General features: G+C 37.4%; 1 protein-coding gene across 4 annotated transcripts in view; it reads right to left on the bottom strand.

The window, feature by feature from the left end:
- The window catches only part of grip2b (glutamate receptor interacting protein 2b), a 200,801-nt gene that overhangs the window by 175,287 nt on the left and 10,011 nt on the right, over nt 1-15,503 (bottom strand). For 2 of the 4 annotated variants that reach the window (XM_037532364.1, XM_037532365.1), the window contains exon 1: nt 3,617-3,891. The exons of the other annotated variants lie outside the window; for them this stretch is intronic. In XM_037532364.1, coding sequence (XP_037388261.1) covers nt 3,617-3,671 — 55 coding nt within the window. In that variant the 5' untranslated portion in view covers nt 3,672-3,891. Of the gene's footprint in view, nt 1-3,616; nt 3,892-15,503 lie in introns of those variants that run through there. 4 annotated transcript variants of the gene reach the window in all.

Genomic DNA, 15,503 nt, shown 5'->3' with positions numbered 1-15,503 from the left:
TCAAGACTACAGCCTCATTACATGGATGAAAGGAAGGGCCTTTTGTTCATATTCATCAGCTATTGTTTTGTGGTACTCATTTTCTCAAGAGGCAGGACCCTAAATGCATAAACATATTTGCCCCCCATCTTGGTCGAACACTGATAGATGCTTAGTGCGTTCCGTAAGCAACTTGAACACAGGCAGTCCAAGACAGCACTCTGGCTTTCATCTTGCTTTTCTTATTTATTATCTTATGGTTGTTGGCTAAACATTCAGGATAAACAACATAATAAGGTAAATTTGCAGGCTCGATTAGCAATTTCATCATGCATCATCTTACGTCACCCACGTCTGCTGAAATTTTTCCTTTCAATCACATATTTTTTGATCTGGGTCTCTTTGAAAACATGCCACTTCTAATGCAATCACAGATGCACTATATTACATTAAAGGGTGGCTCTGATCATGTAAAGAGTTTTCTTAGCAATACACTCAGAATTCTTTGCAATGCACTCAAATAATGATTTACTGAAATATAATGCCACTGGACCCAAAATATATGCAAGTATATGCTTGAGAGTCCTCTGGTAGCTCCTCAGCTTCTGTGGTAAATTGAGTGAGAAGTGGAGTTTCAGTCTGAAATCCCTTGAGTGCTCAGTCCAATCTCAGCACAACCATCGAATGCACAGAGCCCACCTCTCTGAATAAAAGCCCAATAATTGTCTCACAGCTGATAAATCCCCTCAAATTGCTCTTTGCTCATGTGTTTAGAGACCAGTGTGAACTAGTTTAGACTTGGACCAGTGAAGAGAGAATCCCTTGAATATTTTGACTATAAAGTATGTAAGCACCTGATGGCATGTAATGAATATCATATATATATTTCTATATACTGTGAATACTCTTGTTAATACAGTACTAGAAGAATCAGTATTTCAGAATCTACTTTTACACAGGGTGTGTATGAGCAAAACCACCACCACTACAAATCTGTAAGTAAAATATTTTTATTTTTATATATTACTCCATTAATACAAGTAATCTTGCCATCATCCTGAAGATCTGGTATTATGGTAACTAAATGTAATTAGTCCCCCCACACCAAAAAAGTCATATCACATTTGCATTCATGCATTTAGCAGATGCTTTTGTCTAAAGCAACATACAATTGATTTTAATCATGTTACAAAGGCAGACAAATATAGTGTTGAGTCTTGCCCAAGGACTTTTACTGGTGTAATGTGTGCTTATCCAGGCAGGTAACCAAGCTCAATCTACTGCATGGAAGCTAGCAGCATTACCCACTGTGCTATATCAACCAAATACTGTGATGCTTGCATCGTGGTACATATTGCATTGCAAAACTGCACCCAATACCCAGCCCTAGCAAAGAGCGGAATCAGAAACGAAACTGTTATTTTAAAAAAAGAGGTCCACTGGCGCCCCATTCCCACTATATCATGGCACATGAGGCCTGTGTTTCACGTAGTCAAGGCTTCCAGCTTCTACAATCAGTCCATTAATCACCGCTTCACCTAGGTGTATGAAACGGTAGATTGGTTTTATACTTCAATCCTTTGACTTCCGCCTCCCAATATTGCATGGCACCTACTGCCATTAATCATATCATCACCTGACACTTACAGTAAGAAATTTTGGCAGACAATCCCATTCGCTTTTGGATGGATACCAAGAAATCAGTGAGACCTGAAATTGTATTGTGTCTGTGGCAAAGCTCTTCAACATTTTAATTTGAGAAAGTTTTCAGTTAACACTTATCCAAAAATAAACAGCAGGAGAGAAACATATCTCTAGGGTAAAGCTATGCCGAAATGTCTTATGCAAATCAAGGAAGGAAGGCTAGGCAAGCTTAAAGTCAAGAAACGGCACACAAGAAACTGCTCACTACACTAATGATGCCTGTTGATGCACATCTTGTTCAACTGTCACTTATTCCATTTAACTGCTACTTTTCTACTTTTAAATAAAGCTTGACTGCTCTCATTAAATTTTAGAATTCATTGTCATGAGTCAGTTTTTACACTTGTCTACATGCTGATCATCAACTTTCAATGACTCTAAATAATAAGTAATAATAGCTATACATTTAACTTACATTTAACTTTATATTTAATTTTTTTTCTCAAGATTGTTTACCCATAATATAAAATTTATAAAATATATACATTTATAGAAAGGCTAAATCTAAGTTGCTTGTGTTCACTTTTCACCTTCTGAGAGCTTCATAGCGATCTCCAAAATATTTTCCAAAGGAATGTTAAAGAATTTGAATACATGCCAATGTAAATACCTCTAACTTAAAAGGTATGTGGACTTGATAAATGTGGAACTGATAAACAAACTAAAATCAAACTAAATTCCTGCAGGAAAAGCATGGCTGTGTTGACTGTAACTACAGTTTGAAACTCCCTCTTCCAATGAGTGTGTCTCTCACTTGCTTTGTCTGCTTTATTGATTTAGATGTTGAGTAGATAAAATAGTTTTTATATTACATTTCAAACTTAGTTATGGCTCAGCTGTCTTGTACAACAGTGTTCACCAACCAACCACTTGAAGATCTACCTTCCTGCAGGTTTCAGCTCAAATTCAAATCTAACACACTTTGTTCAACTAATCAAAGACTTCTGAAGACAATAACTTGATGGATCAGGTGGGGTCAATTAGAGTTGGAGCTAAAGTTTGTAACTTCAGGAGCAGGGCTGACCACTGTTCTACATCAACAAAACAGGGACTTAACAACAAAACTAGCTCTCTTGGCTAACTTCTGAGTTAGATAACAGACAAGTAGTTGTAAGAATCTATTAATATTTTTCGTATATGGTCAATCATATTGTTTAATTCTAATGCTAAACTCTGTTATTGGATTGTCAGAGTTCTGTTGGTCTCAAGAAAGTAAGGTGATCTTTTTAACACTCTGTTTAACGTTTAACGTGCTGGAAATGAAACATATAATTATGGGCCGTTTATTAAATAATAGTTATGTGCCATAACTGTTGCACAAGCCAAATGTCAACAGTTTCTCACTGTTAAATTCAGCTAAAAACAGTAATTGATCATTACAATATGTTATATGTAGAAGATGTCATGCAAACAACTTGCTACTACAATCTGCAGTTTGACAAAAGTAAGAGGCCTCTTAGGTAGAGTCACCTGCTACTTAAAAAAACAATTACGCAAGCATGTGATCGCTTTAACAGTTGAAATACTCTTAATGAATTCTTTTAGGCGCTCAGTTTAGAGGTTTATTTACAAGTACACAGCTGAGATGCAGGATGCAGAAAAGCAAAAAGTACCCAAAGACACATCTCAAGTACTTACTGCCCCAAAAGCCACCATGAACCACCACAGAGCAGACTGTGTTAACATATATGAGATTCAGAACTTCTTGATTACCCGAAAAAAACACATCACCATTTCTTAGACAACAAAACACCTGAAACACCCAGCACTGATCAGAACAACAGAGATGCACATGTACGACACACATACTTTTATCAAGCACCTCAATGCAGCTTTTCAAAAGTCAGTCCCACTCATCCTGCCACCCTCCATGGTGCACACTTAGACCCCCCCAATGCAAAAGCCCATGTCAAAGTGGCGCATTGCACAATACCCTTGATCCTGCGTCTGATGACCCCCAGCCGGCACTTGAGCGAAACGGAAAACATATCCTCCTCTCACCGCCTCCTCCTCTCCTCAGCAGCTCATTGTTGGAGGAAAAGGAAGGGAAAAAAAGAAAGAAAGCCAGAGGAGGGGGGAGGGAAGTGAGGAGAGCTCTGGAACAAGTCACATGGCACTCTCAGGAGCGGTCCACCACTCCGCAAAAGCGAGGCAGGAGAAGAAATTAAGAAGAGTACTCGCTCTCATACTAAGCTTTTTCTGTGCGTTAAAGTCTCCATCCTCAGCGCTGAAAGTTGAGGCGCTCTTAAGACGAGGTGATATCAGTCAGGCAGGCAAGAGTGAGGGACCGAGAAGAAAGGAGAGAGAGAGCTCCGGGAACAAAAGCAGCGCTCTCTTGCTTAAGGACAGCTTAGCATCTGAGTGCTCCTTGTCATTTCTTTCGATCAGTGCAGGAATGCTAATCAATATTTATAAACCTCCCTCGCTTAGAGGCTGGTACTGCTGCACTCCCTCACTCTTTCGCTTGCTCCCACCCTCTCGTTCTCTATGTCACCCTCTCTACATTTTCTTTCTTGCTCTCTCCTGCTCTCTCTCTCTCTCTCTCACACACACACACTCACACAGAAGCTACTCGGAATTCCATGGAACTACATCTATTCCGTTATTGAAAATCCACCTGCCCGGGAGACAGTATTATTAATCACAGCAAGACTCTCTGGACTGCCTGGTTTAATACAGTAGCAGTTATGGGATGATCGCAGTACTCCATACAAATCCACACAGCTCTTGCTACAACACAGCACTGCATGTACTAGGGCACTACAGAGGAAATATCAAGATGTATAAGGCATTACAGAATCTATACTCTGGTGAAAAGGAACCATTAGCCGTCTGATCCCATAAAGAATGTAACATGTTCACAAGTATAAAAAGTGGGGGAAGTTTTAGAAAACTAGAAGCACTAAACTTCCCCTATTCCTCGCCAGTGTTGGGGGCAACGTGGTACAAAATAATGTTAAAGTAATGTGATGAATTTTTCCTGTAACAAAGTACAGTTTACATTCTTGTAATCACATTGCACTTACTGACATAATAAGAATTATATAACTTATGTCTTGAGTAAGCAATATTAACTAGGTGAGATGCAATAAAATCATAAATTTGGTCTTTATAGATGGTTCATGCCTGCCCTTGCACATAATCTGTGCTATCTGCAACAGCTGACTGGGTGACTTTTCATTGGGACTATAAGCAGTGCATGCACCGTAAACTCAGCAAACAATATTGCAAAGCCTCTAAATCACACTAATACAAAACTGATGGGTAAACATCCTCAACCTTACCTAAACAGGCTTATAGAAACAGCTCTATAGTCATTACCATTTATCCATAAAGATTTTATTTCCTGGCAGCTGTTTTTTTTACTTTTTCAAACAGCATCAGCATCAGCTGATTTTAGTCAGCAGAACTGCCTATATTTTGTTCAAATCAGATGACCGTCATGACAAGCCTTTATGTTTTGTTAAATTATGTTTACTGAGATTGGCTATTTGAAATAAATTGCTAAAAAGAACGATTGGGTTTTCCCTTGTACCAGGACACGGTATGTAGCTTTACAGAGTAACATACAAATAAAGTAATTAAAAGATTATCAGCCATTTGTAATACTTTTTTTGGGAATTCAACTCAGGTACACAAAAATACACAAAACCATACAAATCTGTATGAACACACTAATTTAATGGCTTTGAACAGGTACAACTACTGTAGCACTCAATGACCATTCTTATTGCACTAAAAAGATATTCTTTAACCAAAAATAACAACAAACACAGATATAGGATTTCTTTTGTCAAAGGATCACAAATAAACAAGCAGTTTCTCTTTAGTGCCACAGCTCATGCAATTCAGCCTTCAAAAACCATGTTGAAGTTGCCTTCATTGAATGTTAAAAGCTTTTGACATATATAAACCCATTTACTTGCCTCCTTCATCTGTATTGTACTGCTATGGAACAAAGACTGTAAGCACAGATCATAGTTCCTTAAGATGCTACATTGCACTAACTCTCACTCAGTTCACTCAAGTAAAGCTGATGTGCTTGTCAGTTTAATTAATCAAAAGTAACCACAAATTTAAAGAAGTGTATGGATAAATTTGGAATTCTATTAATAATCCATCCTTTGAAATGCATAGCTCAAACATTAATTAAAACAAATTTTAATTAATAAGGGTGTAAAAACTACAACAAGGAATATTGATTTGGGGTGAAAGCTGACAAAAAGCTTTTGCCTGGATCAAAGGCAGTTTTTGATAATGCCTAATTGGCGTTTTATTCCCATCTTTAGATTAAAGCGTCAGTATTCCACTGTATGCATTAAAATTGCCTTATGATGCAATATTGGTGTGATGGCACAGTAATCTGAGAAAGAAAGACAGTTGCATCATTCCAAGTTAAAACTGAATACCGAGCACGGCTGATAACCACTGTACCCAGCTGAAACCCACTGTACCCCAAATCTTTGATGTATCTCAGCTATGTTGACAACTCATCTTCTCAGCTAGTTTTATATTCACTGAAAAATACTGAAGCTGTGTAGAAGGCAGACTTGTTGGACTTTCTCACGACTGTGAAAACCTAATAACTTGCTCTATCGCATCGTTAAGTCCCCCCCCCATGATTATTCACAGCCACTAGCAGTTAGAAACTTCCACTTCTGCTACTGACTGAAGATCATGACTGTGTACAAGGGGGCACAGTAGGCCAAATTCTTATCATGATTCATCTCTAAGCTGCGTCTGATTCACTTCACGACATCTCAGTCTTGCTGAAGTGATCTAACCACAGCCTGAACTACACCCCCAACAAATAAAAAAAAATCTACCAGCCACCTACACCTGGCAAAGAACTTCACTCTACAATCCCACTGATAATCGAGTCATGTTTCTGCAGTTAGTGCAAGACAGAGGGCATAAACTGACCACAGAGGTCATGTGATTCATCTGAGAAATCATGACATGCAAGGCTTTGATCAAGGTAAAGATTAAGCTTAGATTAAACAACCTCAGTATGTCAATAATAAAGATTAGCTCTGTTTTAGCCATAACAATAAAACAGAAGGCAGGAATTACAAGCATTATGTATGATTCTACTTGCAATACTGCAAAGCTTTGTTAAGTGGTGTATAAATATATGTTTGTATGTTTTTTTTTTTTTCATTTTATACTGAATGCTGAATCCCCTCATGCTAGACACAACAGATTTTTAAATACTTCATTCCTATTTATGTGTTTCTGTAGGTCTTCATTCTTTATTTTTTTTGAACAATCATCTACACACAACACACTGAGCTAATTTTGATCACAGATATTTCTCAAAGTGATTTCATTAAGACCCAGTGAAACTCAATATCAGCTTCAGCAGAGGATCCAGGGTAAAACTGATAATTAACAGAAAATTTCGTTTTTAGCTTTCCACAGTTAACGCTGAACAAATTAAATGTTTCATTTTTGCTGGAACTGCCATAGGCGATTTGAGGCATCCTCATAGTAGGATGCCATTGAGCTGGCACTGATTAGCTCCCAATGATGCATTTACTCAATTAACGTTGATTATTCACTTTCTGACACTCTTATGCTGTGTTTATATTATGACAGAGGATGGCATGTTTTCAGTGAAGCAGAGAAAGAAAAGTATGGCAGTGGCAAAGGCAGCATATGACAGCAGTAAGTAGAACATTCTGCTAAGAGTTCAATTTTCCAAACCTTTGTTGTCAACCGCAGTTGCGGAATAAACTGGATGTTGATATGTTTTGGGAGTCAGGGGCCACAGGCATCTCACTGTGGAAGTAAAACAGAACAGAGCATCCTCCTACCTTTGTTCAACCCTTAATACACAACTCACACTGCTAAAGCTCTCATTTTGTAATGCTGTCACCATGGCAGTGTTTGCATGGATTCATGCCTCCATTGATAGCGACATATTACGTTTTGTTCAACACCAACATGTAATTGGAACCTCTGCTCTAGAATCTACAAAATGTGTCGGAAAATCCGGATAGCTCACCTTTGACAATTCCAACTAAACACTGAGAGTAAGTACAATCTGCATTATACATCAAGGATTTAAGGAAAATTGCATGTCACATCAGGCTGAAAATGAAAGGATAAATGAAGGCAAGGTTGAGATTTCTAAGCACACCAAATTCTGGAACTTCTTTTAAGATGTAAAAGGTCTTTTTTGTTGAGACATCACTGTTTCTATTGCTGTTGCAAAGCATATTCAAAAGCATGACGGAAAAAAGACAGAAAAAAAGACTGAATAGGCTAAATATGTTTGAATATCTAGGGGAACATAAGATGGTGTTCACAATGAAACGCTTTGTATTTAGCATCTCTGTCAAGCAAATACTAAGGAAATGGAAATCAGCTTTAATCTCTCAGCTTGCTATGGTTTACCGACAAACTCTGCTCAAAATGCAAGCTCGCCACCCACTCCAAACACGAGAGCTAAATCTAGGCCAACTGGAGAATAACTGCATGCAAACCACAAATCCAATTAATTATTCCATTCAAAATAATGAAATCAGATGTTGAAAAATAAATCAAATGCTAATAAAAGATTTATGGGGTCTGCCTTGTGTCCTTTTCTCCCTGCCCTCCATCTCATTCTTTGATATAGTGGAGACCATCATGGAAGGGATGCACTGAACTGTCCCCTTTCTGAACCTATTGAATAAGAAACCAGAACTTCTGTCCAAAAATCACCTCCTTCTCAGAAATTACTTGGGCACCGACCCAGTCTCAGACCAAACCCTGAAACTGCAGGCTTTTTGTAATGAGGCCGTATGATAAGGCCACTCCGCCACGGCCAATGCTTCGTGCTCAGTGTGGGAGGAAGCAGCATGCTGTGTTGAGTCCTGCCTCAGTGCAGAAGCTATCAGCTGTCACAGTTAATGGATAAAGTCTGTCGGGTAATGATAGGCCCAAGGTGAGTGTCACAGATTCAGTCCCAGGGACTTTGATATTGATCTATGATGAGTAGAACTGAACCTGATTATATAAGACCAGGGGAGTCAGAGAGAAAATTACAAAGTTCCTCATTCAGTATAGTTGCTGGGCCTTGGGCAACTATTTGCAACACTTTTTGAGACACTGCTTGATAAAAAAAAATATGCAAAACACCCAAATGACCTATTTTTTGTCAGATTTTAGATGCTATACAGAATGAGTTTATACAATAGTGGTTTGCAGCTGATGCTCTTGCACAGAAAAGCTCTAACATCTATGATCCAGAATGCTGATATTGTCACGGAGAGGGTAGAAATGTAAAGGTCGGCTGCTGAGCTCAAATTATGCAGAAAATTACAAATCACAAAAAATGAAATACTTGTTTATTGTTTGTTTTTTTGTTTACACAGCAAAAATATGCTTCCCACATTGGTTATCACACACAAATCAATAAACACTGAATAGTAATAGCTTTTAACCGTTTAAAGTATAATACCGAGAATCTAAAACAATGTTTAACAAAGCATGGCAAGAAACAGCACTGCCATCTTGAAATAAAAATAAAAAAAACAAAGTGGATCAGTCTGATCTTGATTCTAATAATAACTGTATATTTTCCTCATTTAACTTAATTTCATATTATCTGGCTTCCACAATATGCAATAATTTAATTAGTGCAGGCTTGTGTGCTTGTGCATGTTTTCTGCATTATTTTTGATACAGAAAAATGATCAGTACTTAAAGAATAACTACATCCTAAGACCTTTTTTAGTAACAGCTGAAATGCAGTGCTCTGTAATAATAAAATATACCAGCCTTGCTTGAAATGTGCCCACATCTTTCCAAACTGTACAATTTTTTTTATCGTTTTCAGTTCCACCTCTGCAGCGCCCCTCTGGTTCAACTCTGCTATAGGCATGGATGACATGTCTTAGTACCAGAGTATGATGACATGCTACAATATGCAAATCTTTCAACCAACGTTACCACCCACCTGATGCAACACGCTACACAGGAGCCTAGAGCAAGGAGATAACCACATTCATGCACAGAGCTAAATACCCCCAGCAGTCTGTACCAACTGTAAATAACCCAGTTTGAAATAAAGATCTTTTGATTAGCACATTTATTGATAATGTCCAACATATGATTAGGTAACCTGAAGGAGTCTCCATAAAGCTGCCAGTGTCGCATCTGATTCACGTTTTCCTTCACAACTCAAACCCTCGTGCACTGCACTCACTGAACAGAAATCAACAGCAAGCAACACTGGAACTACAGAAAGCAAAACGGTTCAGGAGAGGTTAACATTAAATGGCCATTGTTATTCACTGCGTCAACCTTTCATCTGTGCAGCCTTTCCTGAACTTTCTTTTTCACTTTCTGTAGTTCCAGTGTTGCTTTCCAGTGATTTCTGTTCGGTCAATGGGCACCCGAAGGATAACTTGAATTTGAGGGGAGACTTTTTGGCAGTTTGAGTCAGTCAGTCACTGCCAGATCAGAAACACCTTCCCTGGTTGAATAGTCAGCCTCATAAGACTCTCAGCTGCAAAAGTACTGTTTGATTCTGTCACTGTCCACATTTTCTGGTAGCTAACTGTAGTTATAAAAACACACAAACCCAGTCCACCCGGTTTCCCTCACAACTCCACCTCCAAACCAAAAAGTCACTGCAGTGCCTCATCCAACAGCCCCCTTCCATTTTTGAGCATTTTTCAAATTTGAGCCAGAGGTGGAGCTAGCTGAAAATAGTGGGGTTTAGTTACTCTTTAATGGCCAATTTGACTGGAAATGAAATATAGGAAGGGTGTTTATGGTTCATTATAGTATACCAAGAATAGTAGCTTCTGATTTTAATTAGAATAATTTATTAGATTTGCTGGCTTATCTGCCTGCTATTGATTGAATGCTTCAAAATCTCAGTATGCAACTATTTATTATTCCAGACTTTAACTAGTGTACTTGGAAAACAATAAAATTCCAGGGTCTAGCAGAGGCAGAAATACTTGAGAGCTTTCTCTTGACGTAACTATCAGCAAGAGAGCTAACAGCAGCAACTGCGATTTGGCAGTTGCAAAGAAGACATTCTGTTCAGGAGTTTTAAGCACAGTAACTGTTCTACAAATCCTCAGAAGAACTCAGTTGAAAGAATCCCAAAGATTAGAAGACTCGTCTACAGCATTTTCAGAAAGAGGAAAAAGGGACACTCAAAGAAAGCTAAATCAGACTGCTTCAAGTGACAAAAGGCATATTCTACAATATTAATGTGGACACCTCAGGTTCATGAATATGGTGCACCCGAAGTTATTTTAGTTTCTGAAGTTGCAGAAAAAGTAAAAGAAATAAAATCAGACCTTTTCCCCTTGAAATTGTATTAACTTCAAAGGGCCCATATAATGGAAAACCCAACTTTCCTCACTTTTTAAAATGAGAGTTAGATGTAGTATGAAAAAATGACACATTTTAAACAATGCAGTCCTCTGCCCAGTCTATAGAGTCCATATCTTTCCATATATGGAAAAAAATGCATTTTGATTGTATTGTTTTGTTGGTGTCATAAAAACAGACATTCATATTTATAAGGAGTCCTTCAGCCTGGACTGATGCACACTACAGGGCAGCCAATTAGAACAGAGATTACTTACATATATCAGTCATAAAGTCACAGTAACAAAAACAACAGGCTGAAAAATGGCCATATTAAAATTAGATAGGATTGATTTTGGTACAAAAAACCACACAAGTGTTATAAGTGGGCCTCAGGGAAATCATCCTAAAAAAATGTTGCCCTGAAATAAACCAAACTAGAAGTCTTGAGTGCAAAAAGGACGAGTGAAGCTTCAAAGCTAAAAATAGTATGAATCTGAAAACTAAAGAATCTGAGAATTTACATGAAAAAATTGTAAAAATAAAAATTTGATAAAAATGTAAGTAAAATAACCCTTTTTGACAGTCACTCCAGTAACTCTACTGACCTCCAGTGGACAACAAATGAAGAAGAAAAAATAAAATCTCAAACGAAACTGTGTTGCTAGGCAATCCACCAGAATGAATACACATGCTTGCCAATGATAGAACCTTTGCTCAAGACCCTCTATCTCACTAAACAGTTAAGGGACAGTTCATGTGGCTTGAACATTGATGAGGAAAGTCATCATATTACTTTCTGTCATGCTGCTGAAGTCCAGGTTTCTTTTATATTATGTGATCTCACTTTGGTTATAAGCACTTTCTACATGGCATTTTTGCCTTTTCCTGAGCCCTTAATGTCCAGTTTTACACTTAAAAATGGTGCTAGATAGAGTCCTCAGAGTGATGCCCAGTGGTGGACGAAGTACACAAATCATGTACTTGATTTTAAGCAGAGATACCCAAGGTAAAATATATCTCCAGTAAAAGTATAAGTTCCTCCCTTTAGACCTTCACTTGAGTAGCAAGTAGTAGTAAAGTGCAAAAGTATTTGCCTTCAATGTACTTAAGTATCGAAAGTAAAAGTACTAAAATATTAATTATGACTTTAATGTCCTGTTATCATTTTTGTAACAAAACTCTTGTTTTTTCAACTCATTTTAGGTGAAAATATTCCAGTGTCACTCTTGTAACACCAATCTTTTAATAGAATATCATTTATTAGTCTGACATTATCAAAAGCACAAAACACTGAAGGCAAACAGTTTCCATCAGGTAGAACCAAGTGGTTATGAAACTTTTTGCAAACAAGCTAAGTTTCAGTTTAAGATTTATTTGCAACTTAGTTACAAATTTAATAAAAACTTATTTTAATCACAGATTCACAAATGAGTTTTCCTTTACTGTATTGTATCTGTAGGTTTTTGTTCATAAACATAAACTAGCAATAACAAATTTACTATAAAATGAAATGATGTTTGTATAAATTCAGAAAAAAAACATGCTGGTCACGACTGCATATGTGAACATATTTCTATATTGTGCTCCATTTAAACAAAGTTAGGTTAGTTCATCATTTATGTTGAAAAGACTCTCCCAAAATTTTACACTGCTGCGCTGACATTGAACTGTGTCCTGCACTGGGTCGGGATGACCAACAGGTCAAAACAAGCTCAAAACAAAGTGACCGCTGTGCCCTGATTGGTGTTCTTGCTTTGCGCTTTTTTCGTTTTTACATGTTATGTTTTTATGCACACATAAACCAAAAGGATTTCACAAAATGTAATGGAGGAAAAAGTAAGATATTTGTCTTTGAAATGTAGTGGATTAAAAGTAAAAAATCACCCAAAATGGAAATAATTCAGTAAATTACAGATCAACGAAAAAATTACTTAAGTACAGATATGAATTACATTTACTTAGGTAATGTCCACCCCTGGTGATTCTATAGAAGAACTACTTTTGGGTCCCTCAAGAACCTTAGAATGGATGAAACCATTTTGGAAATATGTGAGCATGTCGAACCTTTTTAAAGGCTGTATCATACATTTTTCTGTATTTTATTTTTTCCCTGAGGTCGTTTTCTATACCATAATGAATTTTAACACTTGTCATCACCTTCTTGTCATTTTCTTCTCTCATTTTCACTTTGGGTTTTTGGAGTGGCTGGAAAATAATCAAATTTAAGTTTAAATATATCTTATTTATATTCATCAGGATATGGTCAAATTTAACAAATATAGATGTACTGGGACGTATTTATTGTGACGCGCTGATTAATTTGGTAATTAACTCAAATCTGTAATTAAAACTCGTCACAGAAATTAAATACATCATAGTTCTGACTCTATATTTTGAATATATTGTTTATGATACATGAAAACACAAATTGCATTGTGCATTTATGACAAAAATGAATATAGAAAATTTACATATATCGGCCTATTTCATATACATGAGTTTTGCCCCACTCATTTACACTGAAGTTAAAGGAAGTGTTTTAGCCCAGATTGAGGCAATTCAGGGCAGCCAATCAGAACAAAGCTCATTTGCAAGTCAAATCTCATTTGCAAAGTCACAGTAACAAAACCAACCTATTCTGTTTTAAAGAATAAAAGGTTGTATGTATCAAATATATAAAACCTCTTTATTCCTTAAAACAGAACAGGTTGGTATGAAATACATCAAATTAAAACACAAAAGTACACAAATGTTTCAGTGGGCCTCAGGAAAAAAATACTAGAAAACTGTAGCAGTCAAAAATGTATAAACACAATGCCATATCTAAACATTTAATTTTCTCACCAGAATAAAAAAGATGCACAGATAACTCATTTTGAATTGATGTTTTTCATGAAGCGCGATACAGGGAAGCCAGTCAGAACTCATTTGCTTAAAGTTGCAGTATCAAAAACAACCTATTTCATTCCGCTATAGGCCGAATAGATGGATATATGTAAATGCTTTGGTTTTTATGACATTACAAAAACAGTGAACCAGAAAGACAGTAGACTGAGTAGTATGTAGTTCAGCTTTTACAGTGTTTACATACTACATCAAAGTCAGAAAATTCTATTTTCCATGATATGAGGCCTTTAAACTGTCCTCATTCCCTGTGTAAGTTTGTGTCTGTTGACTCTCACCCACTCTTCCTCATTCATTTGTAATGCTGTGCCCATACCCGAACATTAACACTTTCCAAAAATGATTTCTCTTTCCTCACTCAGTCTGCCTCACGCTTTCATCCACTCCTCCACATCATGCTCACATTTGTCCCCACGCTGCAATCGGTCTCCACGCCCACTGACGCAACACAACGCAACAGCAATTAAACATCAACATCTCGCCTCCCTCCCTGCACACAGCCGTTACTCAGAAAACTATAAAATATTGATATCTCCCTCCATAGAACCAACGACAAATCACAAGGTTTAGGTACAGAAGTAGAAAGAGGAGACAAAAAAGCAATCACCCCACATTTCCCACCTCTACCCGAATTTGTCAGCATGGCTTATTGAATTCTCTGACAAATGCCGAACATCAGAGCAGGCATCGTTCGCATTAAAAGGCCTGATGACTTATAGGGAATTAATCACCGTGCTTTGATGTGACCTTCTAGCTGCTCCTTATAGCTTTAGCTCATTTCTCACAGGATTTAATGTTACACACAATGGAAATGCAATCTGGGAAGAAATGAACAAGTAATATTTTCACTGTTCTGAAGTGAAAATGTAAAAGTGTGTGTAATAGCAATGGCATTTCATGTACGCTGAACAGGGATTTTCATAAATCAGTATATTCATAAGCCATACACTAGAAGATTCATTTGTTGTGGTTTGTGACGCGGAGCGATGAGGCGGACGCATGTGCGGAGGTAAGCGACTTATATTAAGGGCAAATCCAGGGTCGCAGTCAAAACGGTCCAGGGTCAAAGAGCCAATACGGACAGATTAGGGTTCAGACATGACAAGAAACACAAATAGCAAACAGATTCAAACACAATACAGCGGACAAAGACCAATACATTAAACAAAGACTGGCGAACACTAAGGGCAAACACAGGGCTTAAGTAACACAGGGACAATGAGGGTCAGGTGCAGACAATCAGGGGCGGAGTTACAAAACAAGGAGTTGGACTAGGACCACAACAAAAACGCACACGGACAGGATTGGGAGGGGCCAACCGTGACATGGTTAAAATGTCTCAAACTGATGTTTGCTAATAAGTTTTTTCTTTGTATTTTATTTCTTTTAAACTATTTACATGAAAAGTTCATTAAAACCTTGAAAGGCAATAATAATAACAATAATAACAATAATAATAATAGTCATCAATGCTGTTATTAGTACAACGACTCCTTGTTCCAACACATCCCTCATGTGTTCGATTGGATATTGGAGGCCACAGCAACACCTTGACCTCTTCGTCACCTCTTCGTCATCAAACTATTTCAGCACAG

Source organism: Pygocentrus nattereri, chromosome 21 (genome assembly GCF_015220715.1).
Source record: "Pygocentrus nattereri isolate fPygNat1 chromosome 21, fPygNat1.pri, whole genome shotgun sequence".
In the NCBI taxonomy this organism is placed as follows: Eukaryota; Metazoa; Chordata; class Actinopteri; order Characiformes; family Serrasalmidae; genus Pygocentrus; species Pygocentrus nattereri.
This window is presented reverse-complemented; position numbering and strand designations above follow the sequence as displayed.